We start from the raw sequence: 20,985 nt of genomic DNA, 5'->3' as shown, positions 1-20,985 counted from the left end.
TATTAAGCTTTGATTTTCTTTAAGAAAGGCGTTTAGTATTTTTACTATTTTTTTTTTCGACTAGCTAATTGTTTTGAATATATGTGTATATTCTACGTTTTACATTTTTTTTCCATATACTTAATCCCAAATCCTCCGGTTTAAGGAATAATCTAGAAGTTTACCTAGACTCTCGGTTCCTCTCGCAGATTATATATACCCTATCTTCAGGCCTTCACTAATATTTGTAATTGCTCCGTAGACATTTTATTTAAATATTGCGCCTTCAAATTTTGTCAATTACATACACCACTGTATTTCGAAGACAGATGGGCAATCTTTCAATGTCAGATAATAGAAAGCGAAAACAGAACACAGATTTTTACAAAATTAGTGGAAGCAGCGAAATTGTGAGGGGTGATGTGTGTGTGTGTGTCTGTGTTTGTCTGTATCTGTGTAAATGCAAAGATCTGTAATGTCTGTGTAGATGCACAGATCTTACATGTAGAGGCATCGCGCGTGCTTGTGTGTTTAGAGATTTAATTTGATTTTATGATCTTGACGATGGCTTGTGTGTTTAGAGATTTAATTTGATTTTATGATCTTGAGGATGGGATATTGGTTGTTGATTTAATCGTAATCCAACATTTTTTTTATGATCTATTTCATTTTTTCAAAAGAAACAATTTGAAAATATGTAGTTCTACACCTGAGATCCCTGTTTCGAAAGAGACGAAGCTTAAGGATAGATAGTTCGACGTCGATTAATCAGTTTAACAGGCACTTTTTTTTTCCTTTACATATTCATGGTGTATGCGATTTTTTATTTTAGGGATATATGAGGATCCTTTGTGGCAATATCTGTTGGTACATTTATACTTTAAACTACACTGAATTGAGTTGTTAAAAAGTTAATATCATATTGTTAATTTACTTTAAGTGAATTCTTGGTGATGAAAATGCCTATACATGTATAAGTGTTTCTATGTATTTAGGGACTGATCAAATGGCATAATGCAAAAGGTATTGTGTTACTAGTTAATACAGTATATCAATGATTTTGCTGATTTTCTGTAGCTGGAGATTGTGTACTCATAAGATCATCTCAACCTGATAAACAACCCTCTGTCGCTCTTTTCGAAAAACTAGAAAAACTAGAAACTGATATAGAAGGTGACCTTATGGTTAAACTGAGGTAGTACTGCAGACCAGAGGAGTCAAGTCTTTGGAGGAAACAATTTCATGGCGCCAAGGAATTGCTTTTGTCTGATCACTTTGAAACTCAGAGTGCTAACAAAATTGAGGGGAAGTGCATTCTTCACTCGTTCCTGGACTACACCAAGCTGGAAAATATAGGCCCTGGGGATTACTACTCTCGATTCGGGTACAGAGTTGGTACTAATGAAGTCACGCCCCATCGTGTTCCAGTGTAAGTACTGTGTCACTCTTCCTGATTGTTAAATATATGTTTGATTATTGGAAGACATGGGTTATCACTTTTTTGCATTTTAAAAATTGCAGCTACTGTAAATGCGAGATGCCTTACAATCCGGATTGGTTGATGATGCAGTCTGATGGCTGCAAAACATGGTACGAGCATCTATATTATATAATTTACATCAATTCCCTTGTGAATATGCCATATGTTCATTTTTAATAGTTAGAGAATTGATATCTTGAGGAGCATACTTGCAACCCTATCTATACTGAAGTTGAATTTAAAAGAAAAATTTCAAGATGAAGTCTTCTTCTACCATGAGCTATCTTTAAATAATAGGAGTAAATATTATTATCTCATTATGCGTATTTAAAGAGTCACTTTTAACAACTTGATACCTATGACTTTCACAGAAGTTTCTAAAATATGCTAATTTTGTTTGATGTGCTCCTTGTAGGTTTCATCCTGGCTGTGTGAATATGACTACTGCACAAGCACGGCAACTGAGTAAGTATCTGTGTGATGAATGTTCTTAACAAGATGGGAAGGACTAGGGGTGTACGCGGTTCGGATCGGATCGGTTTTGGGGTAAAAGTCGAACCAAACCGCGAAGAGCGGTTTTAGAAAATTGTCATCCGCAACCGCAGTTGCGGTTAACCGCGTCAATTGCGGTTGCGAATTTGCGGTTATTGTGGATCGGTTTGCGGTTCAACCATTTATTTTAAAATAATTAATAATTTGCAAAAAAATAAATTTGGAATATTAATAAATTCAAGTTGAAGTTATGTGAATTTACATTCAAAAATAAAATACAAACTAGTGCTCCGTGTGGAGCAAGGATATTAAAAACATACAAAAATATGGAGGCGAGAGAAAAGAAAAAAGAAAAAGATAAAAAAAATTACATGTTAATTACATTTTCCATTTGTTTGGTTATATATTTTATAATGATTCTGAATCTTATGAACGAAATCTTAACATTAACCTAAGATTAGTTAATAAATGTGTATACTTATTAATTTATATGATATTAACTACATTTTTGGAAGTATATTTTATTATAAATATATGTTGCGAGTTGCGGTTGCAGTTGCAATTTTCAAGAATTTAAAACCGCATCCAAACCGCGAATGAGCGGTTTTTAAAATTTAAATCCACAGCCAACCTGCGTTTCGCGATTATCCGCAAAATGCGGTTCGGTTACGAGCGGTTGAGCGATTAGATGCGGTTGAGCGGTTCGTCTGTACACCCCCTAGGAAGGACTCTCCTGGCCAGTGGCCAGTGAGGGAACTTTTTGTCTATTTTGCCTCTTTTGTACCTATAATTTAAGGTTCCTGCACATTGTTTACATTGTTTATTTATACTATACATATTCATTGATTTATATATTGCCGTAAATTTTTCTGAACCCTGTTAATACAATATTATTTTCTTAAAAGTTTTTTCCTTTATAAATGTTAGGAGCAGGTCTTCTCTTAAATATCAATTATTTTTTAAACAAATAATAGGAATATATCACTAGTTATATATATGTGTGTGTTTGTGTGTGTTGTGTGTTCCGGTAGAAATGGGGTACAGGAAGAAGGTGAGTGTAACTAGCTCTTTATTGGTTCTTGCCTTCAAACTACATATAGATACATTTAGTATCCTCGTTAAATGGATTAGAGATAATCACCTTCAGTGAATTCATTGGTGTTGGTCGGCGGAGATGTGGTTACTCTGTGGATGTGAAGGAGGGTGTAGAAGAAATTTTCTTTGGAAATAATAAATAATTCCTATTTCTTTTACAATAATTCAATATTTAATTGTTATGAAATTATAACAGATTTTTATTATATTGATTTTTCTGTTTTGTATTCAAATATTTATATTTTGTAGTGGAAAATTTATTCTTACGTAAATTATAAAATAAGTACTCAAATAATCTTTTTGTCTTTTCAATTTTATTTTAAGGTTGATGTAATTAAAAATAATTATTTTCACAAGCGAACAAATAAACATTGCAATAGTTTTGGCTTCAAATATATCATTTTGGTTTAAATTTCCTTAATTAAATATTGGATCCTAACTCTTGATTCTATATTCAAACTAAAATTTATAAACTACAACATGAATGTAGGTGCATACACAAATCATATATATAATGACAATTTTCCCCCGAACATTCTTACTATTTCTAACAGAGTGCAAATTAACGGTGGTACACCAATTGCACAAAATTTAATAGTACATATACAAAAATTGGATAATTAATAGTTTATGTACACAAAGTGCAGACTGTGTATAGTTCAAGTACACAAAAATGCATTTAACACTTAATTATTCTGTGTAAGCTAGTTTGTTGTCTATGCAAATTAACGATGGTACCAATTGCACAAAATTTAATAGTACATACACACAAAGTGGACAATTAATAGTTTATGTACACAAAGTGCAGATTGTGTATAGTTCAAGTACAAAAAATGCATTTAACTCTTAATTACTTTATGTAAGCTAGTTTGTTTTCTATGCAAATTAATGGTGGTACACCAATTGCACAAAATATAATAGTACATATACACAAATTGGACAATTAATAGTTTATGTACACAAAATGCAGATTGTGTATAGTTCAAGTACACAAAATGCATTTAACTCTTAATTATTTTGTGTAAGCTAGTTTGTTTTCTATTTAATATTCTAAATGCAGCACAACATTTATAATATTAAAATAGATTTTTATTGATCTGTATTTGAGACATAACTTTTATGGATGAGTAAATTTTGAAACTGGCAAATGTTCTTTTGTCCAAAAGTCATTGCACTCATCCATTTTATAGTTTCCTTGGTTCACATTGCATTTTCTGTGAACAATCTGATTTATATTTTTTTTCCTTAAGTCATGCATGGTAGGTATTACATAATAAGCTGTGATCTGTAGTTCCTTATACTATGATATGGGTTACATAATCAGAAGGAATGAAATGGATGTGACTAATTTTATTAAGATAGTACATTGATTTTGGGAAGTGAATGTTTTAGCTTTACTCCTATGACCAACGTGTTTTAACCTGGAAACAGAGGTCACTAAACAGTGAACTGGTGGGTGCAAGAGGTTTTGCAAATTGCTTTTTGTCTTTAATGTGAACCAGCTTTATACCCATGTGATGTATTTACAAATCGATAATACATGTATTTTTTTCCTAATTTATTTGTTTTTTTGATAATTTCTAAAATATTGTCGTAATTAAATTTTAATTTTATTGAATTTTGTTTAAGATCTTTTTATCTCCATTTTGAGTAAGATAATATTATTTTTAATTTTTTTATTTGTTATATGTTTACATAAATTAAGTTTGACTAAACATGCATTATTCCTAAAGTATATTGCATTGTTTATGATACTGCCTGTTCTTTCTTTCTACCTGGTAACAGTAGCGTTCTTTATTTCTTATCACATACTTAGTTAGTTACTCATTTACCCTTGACGACCAAACAACCAAAACTCCCTTACTCCAATTATATATATCTTTAATGTGAATGTGATGTGTACAAACTACTAAGTGGCACACCTTTCTCTACTTGATACCTAAAACTTCTATGATACCGGAATTTGGATTATCTCAAATAAGATCAGGACTTGTGCTAGCCTTTTAACTTTAGCCTATTAACTTTAAACAACGCTGTGATATTGGGTGTTAATAAATGCTGTTCTGATTGTATTGTTCTTCCATTACATAGTTTAGTTATAATAATGTAGATATTACTTGCACAGAACTGAAACTTGGCAATCTTTCATTGACATTATATCAATTTATTATTTGCATTTGCTTTTTTGGACGACAAACTTAATATCATATGTAATATTAAATTATTCGTTGATGTTCTACTGATACTAATGATTGTTTATTTAAGTGAAGAACAGTTGATTAGTGTTGGACCTTTCTTTTTTCTATTTTCTTTTTGGATGATTTGGTACAAGAATATCGATATCATACATTTTGCCTTCTAACAAAACTTACCCTTGGTCACCAAATGACCACTAGTTCGCAATGTTGAATTGTTGACTTTAGTAACTTTTCTAGGATTCCAATACACAAATTACATGTTTAAATTGCTGAAATTCAATGCTGAATATGCCCGTTTATAGATTTTGTCTAAGTATGCATTTGAATTTGTACAGGTGGCCTGCAAAAGTTGAAGAACATTACTGTGGTTGGATAACTACGGCCCAAGTGGTTGGAAGAAGCAGCTGGTTTCTTCTACAATTTTGTTCACTCAACTGAATGACTTTTATATTGGACTATTTCTAGCAATTTAGGTTGGTGTTCTTCAGCAATTAAGTATTTGTTTTTACTATGCATTGTAGAAGTGTTTCAAACTTTGATGGTGACTATTTTTGGCAAGCAGTAATTGTGCAAAGAAAGAATCAGCAATTTAATTGAATTTTTTAAATTATTCTTCAGATAGCTGGTCCCTGAGCATTCATATAGTCGAGCTGCATTCATGTTTTAATTTTTTTCAGTTTTGCATAAACAAAATATCAGTTAAAGCTCTACCTTGATAGAATAATACTCTTGATCGTTGACTAAATACTTTTGACCAACGAAATAGTTCTTGCCCGAGTACTAATCCCCTTACACTTTTTGAGCAAGGGTTAAAGTTTGGTTGAAATAAGTCGATGCATGAATTTGTTTTATTATCAAATATGCACACTGTATGTGTATAATTTATTTATTTCTATGCTCCAACTTTTGTAAATATAGAATTTATATATCACACTAATTAACTTATAATCATAATCTTGTCTGTGTATTTAATCCTTCTTTATCTTATATCTAGTATTGAATTGAAGAAATGTATCATCGTTTAATTTTGCAAGTAACGTAAATTATTTGCCGAGGACGGAGTAATTGAAGGCATGAAGTGTTTGATGGTGCAATATGTGCAACTAACATGTAACATTAAATATAACCCCTTCTTTTTATGGGAGATGTGTGTTGCCATCTTTTCTTATAAGAGGTTGATTAAACTAACAGGTAATGTTAAAATAACAATCAACAAGTGTTTATGACAATTGACCTGTTGATATGGCCTTGTTTACTATACAGAAGTTTAAGTGTTTCAATTGTAACATTTGCTATTTGTAAATTTTGTGATTTTCGAATTCGTACTATATTTTAATCTTACCGTTAACTTATACTGGCTTGGTAGCCAGGAAAGTCAAGTCAGGGAGGAAGGTTATACATGTAACAAATGACAATCCATTGTATTGTCATATTTCCTTTGAGGGAGAATGGTATTGACTTGTTCACTTTACAACATTTTAAGAGTTTTGAATTTGACAATTAGAATCCATTGGTATTGTTGTATTCCCTTTGTGCCCTATGTGGGAGATATAGTAATTGTCTTATTCACTTTGTGGCACTTTTAAAGTTTCCGGTTTGTGCTTTATGTGTATCTTGACAGTAAATATATACATGCAACAAATTACAATCCATTTGCAACACGGCACAATAAATGCAGTTGGTTGGATCACGTGCATCTGATATTGTACTCGCACGTTGTTTCGTGTGCATCTGATGTCGTATATTGATAAGTAACCACACTACAAATACTTAGATGTTTAAGTAACTTGGAGCAGATAGTGAACAGTAATATTTCCAAACTCAAAGTATGATGGAGATACAATAAAATTTCCACAAGGAAGTCATATTATGTATACTTATTTAAAAAAAATTCCCAAACTTGCATCTTCTGAAACCGTCATCATTAATATTGTGAATACTAGCGGATAGTGATCGTGACACAGTTTCAATAATGTACCCCCTGTCCATGACAAATTTGTTGTTGTATTCTTGAGGATTGTTGTCTACATAGTTAATAGACATTTAGAATGTTTATGATCAGGTGTTCTGATATAAGACTAATTTCTCACTACATCGTCTTTTTGGTACGCTTGTCCTTTCCAACAATCGGACCAGAGCTTGCACAACTTCAGCCATTGGAGGCTAAAACTCAGCTTCATGCTAACGACTTTCTAAAAATTCATTCATCTATTACACAAGAAAATTGAACCCACATAAGCTAGATTCAGAGAAGTTTATAGCATGTTTTCGTAGAAATAGACTAGGTCATACTACTGTGAGAGTCTCTTGAGAAGATCTAAAGACCCTTCTGTACATGCCTCAAGAGAATTTGCCTCGTTATCTCGCTGCTTCAGATCGTACAGCAATTCGGGTTGTAAAACTGTTGTATTTTTCTTTCTTTGTGTAGTGACTTGGGTTGATTATCTAGTTGACGAAAATGCATGTGCATAAATATTTATGATTGGCCCCAAGTCTGACCCTCGCCATTACTCTTAAGGTTACAGCCTCTTACTCAATTGATTAGTTCTACCACCCCAAGGGTTTAGCGTGGACCAAGTTTATTTGTTGAAACCATAAAAAAATGCGCGGAAGAGCTCTTGACTTATTGTATGCACTTTACTGATGAGCGAAGGGGCTTTCAAGGAAGGCTATTCAATAGGGTCAACCGGAGATCGACTGAGTTGGAGATGAAGAATTCAGCGCCCTTCCGATCGGTCTCGCGATCAGTTGAGATGTTTTTAAGGCGCTTTTGAGGCCTTAATTGCGGAGAAGAGTTCTCTAATCGAAACTTGAAGTCTCTTTCCGAACAAGCCTAAAGCTTGAATGAGACACCGGGCATCTATCTTCTTTTCTTTCACATTTCCCAAAACTCATTCGATTGCTCGTGACGGGCTAGAGAAAGGTGGGGGTAGGGACTTTTGATGTAAGGTAAGATGCTAGCGGTCTAACTCGGGCAAACAGATGAGCCGAGTAGGTAGGCTTCTATCCGACAGGGTTTGATGGTTGATATCGGATAGGAAGAGAGAGATGACATTTCTAGTGAACCCAAGAAAGGAATGTAATCGAAGAGGCCAGCGTAAAAGCACAGAAAGGGAATACAATATCAATGTGTATTGGAGAGGATAAAGATACTAATTTTTTAAAATTATGCTCTTCAATACATTATAGACACCGTATATGAGATTCAATGTATTAAATCGAGATTAATCCTGTCAGTATAATTTAATAGTCAAAAATCTGATTTGAATTGTTATTTCTCGGATTGTATTTGTACATTTTTTTTACTTTTTCTTGCCTGCAACGGATACAAAGTACCACTACACTGAAATGGTATCAAATTATTACTTCTAAATCTTTTATTGTTCTTAAAAAGGGCTTTTCGTATTTTTGCGATTTGTTTCTTTCACTAGCTTATATTGTGAACATGAGTGTGTTGTGTGTCTGTGACTGCGCTTTATTCTGCTTTTTAGTTTTATTTTCTACATACTTAACCCCAAAAACTAGGGTTTACGGATCAATCTGGAAGTTCACCTAGGCTCTCGATTCCTCTCGCAGATTATAGTTAACCCATCTTCACGCTTTATTAGTATTTTTAGTTGCTCCACAGACATTTCATTCTGATATTACACCTTCAAATTTTATCAATTACACACACCACTGTATTTTGAAGACTGATGGCAAAACTTTCGATGTCAAATACTAGAAAGCGAAAACATTACCGTGATTCTTGCACAATCCAAGGAACCGGAGAAATTGTTAAGGGTAATGTGTTTGTGTGTGTGTGTGTCTATATCTGATTAAATGCAAATATCTTACCTATAGAGGCATCGAGCTTGTGTTTGTGTGTTTAAAGATTGATTTTTATCCTTTAGCTAAAGGCTAGCCGGACATTGATAAACCAGTTCAACTTGAATTTTATTTTGTTTATGAATTTTATGTTGTATGCCATATTTGTTTTAGGAATATATGAAGAACCTTTATAGCAATATTAATCGGTAGATCTTTAATTCAAATTACACCAAGTTGAGTAATTGAATTTTTTTTATCATATTGTTGAGTTACTTTAGGTGATTTTTTTGGTAATGGAAATGCCCATATTTGTTAATGCTATGCATTGAAGGACTGATTATATGGTGTAATGGAAATAGTTATATGTTATTAGTTATTACGTGCATTAATATTTTTGCTGATGTTTTATAGCCGGAGATTGGGTGCTCATGAAATCACCTGAACCCGACAACCGACCTTATATTGCTCGTGTCGAAAAATTTGGAACTGATATCAAAGGTAACTTTATGGTTACGGTGAGATGGTACTATTGGCCGGAGGAGGCAAGTGGTGGGAGAAAACAATTTCATGGGGCCAAGGAATTGTTTTTGTCTGATCACTATGACTTTCAGAGTACCAACACAATTGAAGGAAAGTGCATTGTGCACTCGATCAAGGAATATACCAAGCTTGAAGTTGTAGGTGCTGCGGATTACTACACTCGTTTCGAGTACCAAGCTAGCGCTAAGGAATTCACAAAAACTTATGTTTCAGTGTGAGTAATGTGTCACTCTTTCTGATTGTTAAATATATGTTTGATTGTATGACGACAAATATCATTACCTTTTTGCTTTTTTAAACTGAAGGTACTGCAAGTGCGAGATGCCTTACAATCCAGATGATATTATGATACAGTGTGATGAATGCAGAGACCGGTATGAACATCTAATTTTGTAAATTATGTCAATTTTCTTGTATGTATGCCACCATCTTCATTACTATTAGTTGGAGAAGAAAATTCCTCTGGAGCATACTTGCAACACTATCTATAGTAATAATGAATTTAGGAGAAAAATGCCTAGATGAAGCCTACTTCTCCCTATGTGCTAGCTTTAAAGAATAACTGTTGTTATTTCTTGATGCATGTTTACGGAGTCGCTTTTAAAGAACTTGATATCAAAGACTTCTGTAGAAGTTTTTCTCTTCTACTAACTTTGTTTTATGTGCTCCTTGTAGGTTTCATCCTCGCTGTGTGAAAATTACCAATGCACAGGAAAAGTGGTCAAGTAACTATGTATGTGATGAATGTTCTCCTTGAAAAAATGGGAAGGACTGTCCTGGCCAGGTCAGAGAACTCTGTCTATTTTGCTCCTACCGTTACTTTTGTGTGCCTCTTTCTTTTCTGCTGTGTAAGCCAGTTTGTGTTCTATTTAATTATATAAATCTCACACAAAATAGTTTCACGATTCTATTAGTACGCATTTTAGATGTAACTTTAAGCATGATAAATTTGGAAATTGGAATTATTCTTTGTGCAAAACTTGTTGCACTACCATGTTGATGTTCATCCGGTTTGTATTTTCTTTGTCCTGAGTTCAGATTGCATTTTCTGTAAAAGATCTAATCTGTGGTTTTCTTAGTAAGGATTACATAAAAATTTATTATCTGTAGTATTTTTATAAAATTATATCTGTTTTTACATAATTAGCTATAAGAACGAAATAAATGTGCTTCATTTTGTTAAGATAGTACATGCATTTTCAAAACTGTCTTATAGATATACTCGTATAAACCTACATCTATTTATCTGGAAACAGAGGTCAATAAATGGTGGAAGTGTTTGGTTAAGAGGTTTTGCAAAATGCTTTTATCTTTAATGGGAATGTGATGTATACAAGTAGCACACCTTTGGACACCTAAAACTTCTATGATACCATAACTTGGAATATCTCATATAGGATCTCAGGACTTGTGCTAGCTTATTAATTTTTAAAACCCCTGTAATCTTTGGGGTTAATAAATGATGTTCTGATTGTAAAATTCTTCCGTTACATAGTTTAGTGATATTGATATAGAAATTGTGTGTGTAGAACTTAAATTTGTCAACCTGTCATTGACATTAATATTAATCTATGATTTCCAGTCATCTTTTTCAACCACGGACTTAATATCATATGTTATATTTCATTATCTGTTCTACTGATACTAAGGGTTATAAATTCTAGTGAAGAACAGTTAATAAGTGTTGGACCTCCATTTTGTCTTTTGTCTATTTTCTTTTTGGTTGATTTGGTAAAAGAATATCAGTAATACACATTTTGCCATTTACAAAACTTACCCCTTGGTCAGCAAGTGACCACTAGGATTGAAACGCAATGTTGAATAGTGGACCCATAGTAAAATCTTGAGGATTACATGTTCAAATTGAAGAAAATTCAATCCTGAATATACCCATTTGTGTAGTTTGTCTAAGTATGTGTCTGAATCTGTACAGGTTGCCTGCTAATGCTCAAGGATACGACTGCCGTTGGACAGCTTTGGCCAAAGTGGTTGGAAGAAGCAGCTGGTTTTTTTAAAATTTTGTTTCTTAAATGAGTGACTGTAACTATATCTTGCTGCTTAGGTTGGTGTTGTTCCTCAATTGCCTGACTTTATTTTGTTGAAAGCTAGGCACTTGTGAAAGATTTTAAGATATTGCTGGTGGTTTTTGCAAAGAAAGAACAAGGAGTTCAATTTAATAAAAAAATTGAAACTTTTTTTGATATAGGCTATAGCTTTGTCATTGAGCATTCAGTCAAGCGTCTTTCATGTATTTCATTTTCGTTTCTGCTTATTTTTGCAAGAGAAAGATTACCGATTGAAGATCTACCTTAATAATTTTAATTATGAAATGATAAATTTGTGAATGCTTGGCGAAAATGAAGGTGATGCAGATTCTGGAACATTCTTGATGATCTGAGTTGGGGCTATTTTTTAATTCAGCAGTTGTAGTGGTTTCCAGGAGTATTAGTCTCAATTTAGGCTGTGGTACTAGAAATTTACGTAATTAACTAGTCCGAGTTTTAGCTTCTGGGAGCTGTAAATATCCCAGCAATGTAAGCATCTGAGGGGCTGATCAATAAAGATTTTTCTATAAAACTTCTCATATTCAGATTCTCCTTCAATTCCTATTCCTAGTTCCTACATTCTTTATTGGATGCATCAGAACAGTTGAGAATGAGTAATTATATTTTTCATTGTTCTATAGTATCTCTGGGTCAACAGTTTATAATGTTACTGATCAGTTGTGATCGTTCGTATGATATATCGTGACTTTTGGTTTGAACAAGGAAGTGTATAATTGTGCTACTAAGTTCCGTTTTAGAGCCTAAACCTCATAATGCTAGCGTCACCAGATTGATGATTCGATTGGTTTGATTATCTGGGAGAGGATCCAGTGTTGAGATCTATTTGTGGATGCTGGATGATGTTGAATGCTTTTGTAACTCGGATTTTTTGTATCAATGTAGATCTGGCAGTGAAGTTAGTTCATAGCAACGTCAGTGCTAGTTATCTCCTACGAGAGTAAAGGTGTATAGACGAACCGCTCGATATAGGGAGAGCACGGTTCGATTTGATTCAGTTTTTTGATATAACCAGAACCGAAACCGAAAATCTTCGGTTTTGAAAATCGGAAATGACAACCGCAACCGAATCACCGCCTTCGGTTTCAAAAATACCGGTTCGATTACAATCGATTTGGTTTCGATTTCAAAACCGGCAAGCGATAAATTATTAAAACTAAAATAAAAAAAAGTGTATTTAATAGACACTTTTCCTCACCTCCCCCTCTCTGTTTGCATTCATCACGTCCCTAAGTACTTGGCAGTGGCAATGTATAGCAGAATGAGAAATTTATGTTGTATTTATATTTTTCTTTAAGCCATGCACAGCACTGAGAGTGAGTAAAGATCAAAAAAAGATAAACTATGTTAGTTTTGTCCAAGACGCCAAGTAAAACATTTTATTTAAAATGGTAGTTTACCAAGAGCTACTTCCAAGCTCCGGGACTCCGTAATTTTCTTGATATCGGCGGACTTGGGACATGCCCAACTAGTACAAATCGGGCCAAAGCTAGTACAACTCGCTAATTTTTTCATTATATATTTATTTATTTATTTTATATATAAAACTTTATATATAATATAAATATATATTAATGTATTTTAATAATCGATTTGGTTTCGGTTTCTTCGATTCGATTCAACTCCAAAATCGAACCGAGCTATTAATATCGGTTTCGTTTTTTTGGTTTTTTGACTTTAACTCGGTTTGGTTATAATCGATTCGATTTCTATCAATTTTTACCGTTTTGGTTTGGTTTCGGTTTCGTTTAAATTTTTCAGCTCACCCCCATCTCTACCGTATTAACCGCTCGCAACTGAATCACATTTCGCGAAACGTATGTAGTTTGATTGCAGATAAAAAATTTAATAATCCCTTATTTGCATATTGAACCAGTTTAAAATTTTTAAAAATTACAAAATCGCAACTGCAAATCGCGAAAATATATTTATAATAAAATATATTTTATACTATATAAACTAGGAAGAAAACACGTTTATTTTGTTAAACATTTTTTAATTAAATATTATAAGATTAATAAATTAACCTCTAAATTTTCAAAAATAAAAATTAAATTACCCTCTAAGCCTAGTCCATTACATGCCTCAACGTGTAAACTCAATTAATCAATTATCTATCCACACATAACCCACTTCACTCTATTAGGGGCTCAAGAGTCGGACCCGATCTCTTAGACTCTCATTTGCGCTTTGTTAATTGTTTTATATAAATTGCATACTTTTATTACTCGATGAAAATCTATCAAACTACTCGAATTCAAAAAAAAAAAAAAATCTTTCGTAAAGCACTCACGTACAATACCAGTATTCCTTTCACATACAATACCAGTATTCCTTTCAGAATTTTTCAATAGTACGGTTTATTTAAATTACTTTTACAAAAAAAAAGCAAAAAATTCTATTTGTAAGATATCATTCTTCAAAAATTTTTGCAAAAAATAAAAAAAAAACAATTTTACAAAGATGATTATGCAACTCAGCGCACCATGCAAGTTCAAATGTAATGGAAAAGAGAATCACCAAAATGTTTTTATCCCCTTTACTCACCCTCAAACACAATTGATTTTACGAAACCGAATATTTACGAGTATTTGGGGCCAAACTATAATTGGGTATCAAGAACATGAAAATCGGAAAATTTTGGGATATCATTCAATCGAAAATAACCTCACATGCAATTAAAAACAATTTCATTTATCATTCAATAAAAGCGAAAAAAACTATCTTATTATAAAATATTATCGAAATGATTAATTAATATGATTAATTTCAGAAATACTTTTAATAAAATAAATTTGGCTTACTTTTGTTTTTAAAAGAAAAAGTTACATTTAGCTAATTTTAGTTGTAAAATGTAATTTCGCAAATAATTTTAAAAAACGGTAAAATCATAAATATATTTTATAAATAGATAGTTTTGATAAGTTCTCTATGTTTACACATATTTGTATAATAGAATAAATACAACTTCTTCTGTTTTAACTTTAGTATTAGGGATATTTGGGAGAAAAAATAAGAAAATTTGTAAGTTAACTGTCTAAACTAACGATATTTATGTGAGGATCCAAGTATATTTTAACTTAGTTGCAGGGAGATGGACCGAGTTATAAATTTTTTGCACAAAAATGGCTGACCTGTAATAATAGGCACCCGCATGACTCAAGTTTAATTTTTTAACCACCCGATTGCATTCCGTCACATGACTCAAAGAGACGTTAATTTTGAAGGGGTAAAATTGAAAAATAATGATTTTAGCTACTTATTTGATATAATTTCAACTGTATGTATACATTTATATATATAAATATATATATATATATAGGGAAATAATCAGGAGCCAACGTGGATTGGGGGGACAGCCGGCCAACCCACAGCAATGAAACATTGTGGGGGAAAGCAATGTTTCAATGCGGGTCTTGACTTCCGCAATGAAACATTGCGGGATGTCGTCATGCACAGGAAACATTGCGCATTCCGCAATGTTTCATTGTTGGGCCGCAATATTTCATTGTTGGTTCGGCTCCCAGTTTTTAATGTCCAAACTGCCCCTCTCTTTAACTTATTCTAATATTTAACTTATTTATATAAGTATAAAAATAATATTAATGTTCAACAGTAATTAATTTTTTAAAATATGTTAACATTAAATATAAGTAGTAGTAATATTTTAAAATATTATCAATTTTAATAATAAATTTATCAATTTAATTTTTTATGTACTTTTTCTTTAAATTATCGGATGAATAATTTTAGTTTAAAAAAATAATATTATTAATTTTATACTTTTTATCAACAGCCAAACTTATTTTGTGTGCAAAACTTATTTTTGTGCCAATATTAATAAGAATTGACTGGTCAATAGAGCAGAAGTTTGACCGACACACTGCAATGAAACATTGCGGCAGTTGAATTGACTGGTCAATAAAAAAGAAGCTTGACCGACACCCCGCAATGCTTCATTGCGGCTATTTCAACAGTCAAATGAATTTTTTCAGCAAAATTTTTTCTGTGCTAAATTTAATTTTGTGAATTTTAAAATTCAGATTTTCACCTATAAATAGTCCTGCCTCCTCTCATTTTTTTTCAACATTCTCTTCTCATTTTTTTTCAACATTTTCTCTTCAACATTATCTTCTCTAATTTCCGAAAAATGGTTTTCTACTATGATTATGACAATAATAAGGTAATTATCGATGGTGTGGCTTATGACGGGCCCGAAGGAGAGGAAGACATGGCAATAGCTCTCCGCCGTATTCAAATGGCGCTTGAGCGCAAGAAAAAAAAAAGAAAATGAAGCTAAAGGGAAGGCGGAAAAATCGAAGAAAAAGAAAGACGACGATAAGGGTGATAAAGGCGGTTCTTCCAACACCGTTAAAGTTTGATCATTCTCGTCGACATAAAATGTTATTATGTATTTTTTTTGAAAAAATATTTGAATGTACTCCATTTATGTTTTAATGAAATAAATTATTTAATGTTTTATTTTTCTTGTACTTGTCCAATTTATTTTATCAATTTTAAATTTTAATAAACAAATATAATACTAAAATTTGAAAATGTGAAAAACTAAAAAAATGAAAATTTATCGAATTTTCGTTATCTATAAAAAAATATAAAATAATTTAGCCCCCAAAATGTTAAACATTTCTTGGTAACAAACTATATATAAATACCGTATTTTATTTAAGAAATAATTTTTCTTAATTATTATAATCATTATATTTTAACATTCATATAGTTGGATCGTTAAAATTTGTACTTTACAACTTACACGTCAAGAAATATCATTTGACATAACTATTATCGAAATTTTCACAAAACTATGTAAAATAGTTGCATATTATAATTAAGTTACTCTTATAAACATTTATATTTTCAAAATAACATTTAACATATTAAATGAAATATAATAAGTCTAGAAACTATTTTTTATATTTTTTTTGATTAATTTTCTAATTTTAAAGAAAATAACAAAAATAAACATCCCAACCGCAATGTTTCATTGCGGTGGACACTTCCCCCGCAATGAAAAATTGTTGGGGTACGTTGTAAAGTTTTTTTTAAACTGCAAATATTTACAGTTGTTGGCTTGGGAGTTTGTACAGTGCCGCAATGTTTCATTACGGCCATCGCAATGAAACATTGCGGGCGTGCATTTAATGCACACACCTACCTTAAAATGTCTGTATTTTTGAAACATTGCTGTTTCACTGCTTCTTAACATTCTGCTCAAATTTATTCTTCTGAAAAAAAAGGTTACTATTCAATATCCATGGCTTCTTATTTATTTGATTATTCAAGTTCATCTAGTGATCATAACGATTTTAATTATGTTACCCCTCACACAAAAAAGGGGGTTTATCGTAAAATCTTTAATGATGATGAAGTAATAGATGTTGATAGTATTGAAGATAAAGTTAATGATCCGGGGAAGCGAAAAACACATAGTGATGATGATGTTGGTTTCGGTTGGAAGAATCACGATGTTCACGGTGATTCCGATGATAGTAATGATTCTTTTAATGGCGATGATGATGATAAAATTAATGATGAAAATTTTATTGGAAATATGAATGATGTAGTTCCTTGTGTTGGTATGATGTTTGATTCGTTGGATGAAGCGGAAAGTTTTTATCGAGGTTATGGTCGAAGTATAGGGTTCGAGATAATTATTCGAAGTAGTCATAAGCATTCAAGAAATGGTGGTATATCGTCACGTTTGTATATATGTCGAAAGGGTGGAAGATTAGGCCCAAAACCCTAAGAAGTTGAAGATAGGGCTAAAGGGAAACGACCTCGAGATGTTATTTCTCGAACTTGTTGTCGTGCTCGTATGTGTGTTGCTCACAAAGTAAGCTCAAACAAATGGGAAGTAACCAAGGTCAACCTAGAGCACAATCATGCTATGGTTACATCGGATAAAGTAAATTTCATGCAAAGATCACGCAATATAGATCCGTTTACCCGATCTTTGATTGAGTTATTCAACAAATCGGGTATCGAGACCCCGAAAGTGATGAATTTACTTAGTGAGACGTGTGGTGGTATTGAAAAAATTGGTTTTTCCGCTCAAGACGTACGAAATGTAATACGTGACATTCGAAGACGGGTTTTTGATTCCGGTGATGCGGAGTGTGGATTGGTTTTGTTACGAGACTTGCAAAAACAAAGTGATGGCAATTTTTTCTACCGAGTGGATGTGGATGAGGAGAATCGGGTTAGGGGTTTGGTGTGGGTTGATCCTCGTTCGCTTAATGCGTACAAGAATTTTGGAGATGTGGTGACTTTCGACTCGACATATCGGACTAATAGGTATGACATGCCTTTTATTCCAATTACGGGAGTGAATCACCACTACCAAAATATTTTGTTTGGATTTGCACTTATAAGGGACGAGAAAGAGACTACTTATAGATGGGTTTTGAAGACTTGGTTGGAAGCGGTCGATAACAAGCCACCTATTACCATTATTACGGATCAAGACATCGCTTTAAGTAATGCCATTTCCGAGGTTATGCCTAACACCAACCATACATATTGTACGTGGCATATTAGTAGCAAGTTTCCCGAGAAACTATCTACTTTGTATACTCAATACTCGGAGTTCAAGACAGATTTTAATGCATGTATCTACAAGTCATTGTCACCAACGGAATTTGAAGGTAAGTGGGAGGACTTGAAAGAGAAATATGATCTTGAAAATCACAATTGGCTAAATGATATGTATGCAATTAGACGGCAATGGGTTTTTGCTTTCACGAAATAACATTTTGCCGCCGGTATGACTACTACCTCAAGGAGCGAGTCTATGAATTCATTTTTTGATGAGTATGTGAAAGCGTCGACCGGTTTGAAAGAATTCATTAAGAATTCACAAAAAGCTTTGGACTCACAATATTTACGGGAGGTTCAAGCCGATTTTGACACCGAGTACAAGGAAAGGAGACTATTCTCTAACTCGTCAATGGAGATACATGCCTCCAAGATATACACAAAAGAGATGTTTAAGCGATTTCAAAAAGAGCTTCAAAAAAGTCAATCTTTTGTTGTGAAAAGCATGAAAGGTTGTGGAGATTATCTTTCAAAGATGTATTTGGTAGAAAAGTCCACCTTGTCGGAGATTAATAGAAGGAATTTTTTCTTGAAGGTTTCCATCGACGGGAGTTATTCTTATACATGTAAAAAATTTGAACATTCCGGGATGATTTGTAGACACATGATCCGTTACCTTAACAAGAAATAAAAGACGATGATACCGCCAGATCTTGTAACAATGAGGTCGATAATAAATGGAAACAAAGTTGCGGGACCTCTACCGTGTACCCCTCAGATGCTTGGTAATGTTGTAGAATCTCAAACGGCAAGATATAGTGGATTGTGTAAAGCTTTCCACGGTTTATCCGTTGTTGGTAGTTGCTCCGTTCCGCGGTACAATTACTTGATGAGCGTGATCAAGAGAGAAAAAGAGTATGTGATTAAGTCTTTTCCGGGAGAAGAGAGAGAGAAAAAAATAAATGAGGACTATGAAAGTGATGAAGAAGATGATCCGTTATTAGATCCCCCAAGGTCACAAACAAAAGGACGTCCAAAAGCGGGTAGATTCAAAAGTGGTATCGAGACGTCAAGTTCAAATAAACAATTTCGAAAGTGCAGTTTTTGTGGGGCGAGGGAAGAAGGCCAAGATAGAAGAAATTGTCCCTCGAGATTATTAGGAAAAAAAGAAAAAAATGATTGTAATTTCTTATCATGTACTTCAAAATATTAATGAATTTTAATTAAATATTTTCAATGTTGTTAATGTTAGTACTTGTTGCCATTATTAATAATCCCAAAAAAAGAAGTGACTCCAAAAAAAAATTTGAAAAAAAAGTTATTTTTGAAGATTTTTTTTTTCAAAATTGGGCAGAAAGTTTTCTGTAAAACAGAAAAAGTATTATATAAAAAATAAATCATTTGCAAGTGCAATGACCAATCTGCAAATTTATGCAAAACCCAGATTACCCCCGCAATGAAACATTGCGGCATCCGCAATGAAACATTGCGGGCGTAAACTGGGCTTTGCCGAATTTTGCAGATTGGTCACTGCACTTGCAAATGATTTATTTTTTATATAAAACTTTTTCTGTTTTACAGAAAACTTTCTGCCCAATTTTGGAAAAAAAAAATCTTCAAAAATAACTTTTTTTTCAAATTTTTTTTTGGAGTCACTTCTTTTTTTGGGATTATTAATAATGGCAACAAGTACTAACATTAATAATATTGAAAATATTTAATTAAAATTCATTAATATTTCAAAGTACATAATAAAATTTGGAGGTATAATATTTGTGTTTATTTGACATTATTGATGTTTAACATTATTAATATTTTCAAATATTCAAATATTTTCATTTATTATTAAAAATATTGAATAATTAAAATATTTAAATATCAAAAATATTTTCCTTTATTATTTTAATATTTATTATTAAATATTTGAAGGGATTTGAATTTATTAATTTCATTTAATATTTCAATACTTTTAAAATATTGAATATTAAATATTAAATATAATATTTAATTTACTATAAAAATATTTTATAGTATTTTTTAATATACAATGTTTAATCAGAAATATTAAGAATAATATCTTATTAAATTATTATTTATGTAGATAAAAAAGTATTAATAAATGAATTAATATAGATAAAGGGCAGAAAGGGAAATGGAGTATGTGGGCCAGGCCGCAATATTTCATTGCGGTTGCCGCAATGAAACATAGCGGCAGTAGCGAATCCCAGCCATTCATCTTTTCCTTCAACGGTCCTGATTTGTTGGTTGTAAGTGGACCCTATCCAACTATGGCTGTGGATAGGGTCCCATATATATATATACATATATATATATAGCCAAACCCTCGAGACTTCAAGATAAACCATGAAAAACCAAGCCAATGAATCTGGAATATTGCAACACAGCATATCATAAAATTGTCCCACGAAATCACCCTCATCTGCATAAGAACACAAAATCCAAATAATCACACCCCAGAAATATCTACCCAACCCTTCGAGATAAAACTCCAACCTTATATCACCAAAAACCAGCTCTAAATCTCTGAAAACAACCCGAAAAACAAACCAAAATCCCCAATTGAAAACGCAAGACCCCAGGACCCTCCCCTGCCCCTGCAACTACACCACCCCAACACCCCTGAATACACTTCCTTAAAAATACAGGAAGCGCCAACTAACCCCAACCACCAACATCCCCTTCCCTTTGACCATATCTAATTATATTTAAGTATTTATAATGGACATCTTACATGTTTAATTGGAATAATTTAAAT

At 32.5% G+C, this 20,985-nt stretch overlaps 3 protein-coding genes across 4 annotated transcripts; all 3 read left to right on the top strand.

The window, feature by feature from the left end:
• The first annotated feature begins 135 nt into the window (after positions 1–135).
• Positions 136–11,795, top strand: LOC141684817 (chromatin remodeling protein EBS-like). 2 transcript variants are annotated; one of them, XM_074489946.1, is made up of 8 exons: positions 136–1,408; positions 1,501–1,569; positions 1,875–1,924; positions 5,580–5,717; positions 9,466–9,808; positions 9,900–9,968; positions 10,270–10,378; positions 11,528–11,795. In XM_074489946.1, exons 5-7 carry the CDS (start codon positions 9,483–9,485, stop codon positions 10,349–10,351), a joined length of 477 nt encoding a protein of 158 aa, XP_074346047.1. In that variant the 5' UTR covers positions 136–1,408; positions 1,501–1,569; positions 1,875–1,924; positions 5,580–5,717; positions 9,466–9,482; the 3' UTR covers positions 10,352–10,378; positions 11,528–11,795. The 2 variants fall into 2 exon arrangements, with proteins under 2 accessions (XP_074346047.1, XP_074346046.1); XM_074489945.1 differs by lacking the exons at positions 136–1,408; positions 1,501–1,569; positions 1,875–1,924; positions 5,580–5,717 and adding an exon at positions 8,677–9,027.
• On the top strand, positions 309–1,953 carry LOC141685877 (chromatin remodeling protein EBS-like). The gene is made up of 5 exons (XM_074490954.1): positions 309–396; positions 1,057–1,163; positions 1,266–1,408; positions 1,501–1,569; positions 1,875–1,953. The coding sequence occupies exons 1-5, from the start codon at positions 309–311 to the stop codon at positions 1,951–1,953; spliced, it is 486 nt and encodes a 161-aa protein (XP_074347055.1).
• Positions 11,796–17,490: 5,695 nt separating the features above from the next.
• LOC141685876 (protein FAR1-RELATED SEQUENCE 5-like) lies at positions 17,491–18,423 on the top strand. Its single transcript, XM_074490952.1, has one exon. It carries the CDS (start codon positions 17,491–17,493, stop codon positions 18,421–18,423), a length of 933 nt encoding a protein of 310 aa, XP_074347053.1.
• Positions 18,424–20,985: the final 2,562 nt, after the last annotated feature.

This window comes from Apium graveolens, chromosome 9, assembly GCF_009905375.1.
Source record: "Apium graveolens cultivar Ventura chromosome 9, ASM990537v1, whole genome shotgun sequence".
NCBI classification, from domain to species: Eukaryota; Viridiplantae; Streptophyta; class Magnoliopsida; order Apiales; family Apiaceae; genus Apium; species Apium graveolens.
The sequence above is the reverse complement of the archived record's forward strand: the minus strand, read 5'-3'. Positions and strand labels throughout refer to the sequence as shown.

Bases quoted from the DNA above. Each gene is read 5' to 3' on its own strand.
- LOC141685876 (XM_074490952.1), top strand. From the start codon at position 17,491: ATGTGTGTTGCTCACAAAGTAAGCTCAAACAAATGGGAAGTAACCAAG.
- LOC141685877 (XM_074490954.1), top strand. From the start codon at position 309: ATGGGCAATCTTTCAATGTCAGATAATAGAAAGCGAAAACAGAACACA. The intron at 397-1,056 runs GTGATGTGTGTG...GATTTTCTGTAG, and splicing joins AAGCAGCGAAATTGTGAGGG to CTGGAGATTGTGTACTCATA. The intron at 1,570-1,874 runs GTACGAGCATCT...TGCTCCTTGTAG, and splicing joins TCTGATGGCTGCAAAACATG to GTTTCATCCTGGCTGTGTGA.
- LOC141684817 (XM_074489945.1), top strand. From the start codon at position 8,940: ATGGCAAAACTTTCGATGTCAAATACTAGAAAGCGAAAACATTACCGT. The intron at 9,028-9,465 runs GTAATGTGTTTG...GATGTTTTATAG, and splicing joins AACCGGAGAAATTGTTAAGG to CCGGAGATTGGGTGCTCATG. The intron at 9,969-10,269 runs GTATGAACATCT...TGCTCCTTGTAG, and splicing joins TGTGATGAATGCAGAGACCG to GTTTCATCCTCGCTGTGTGA.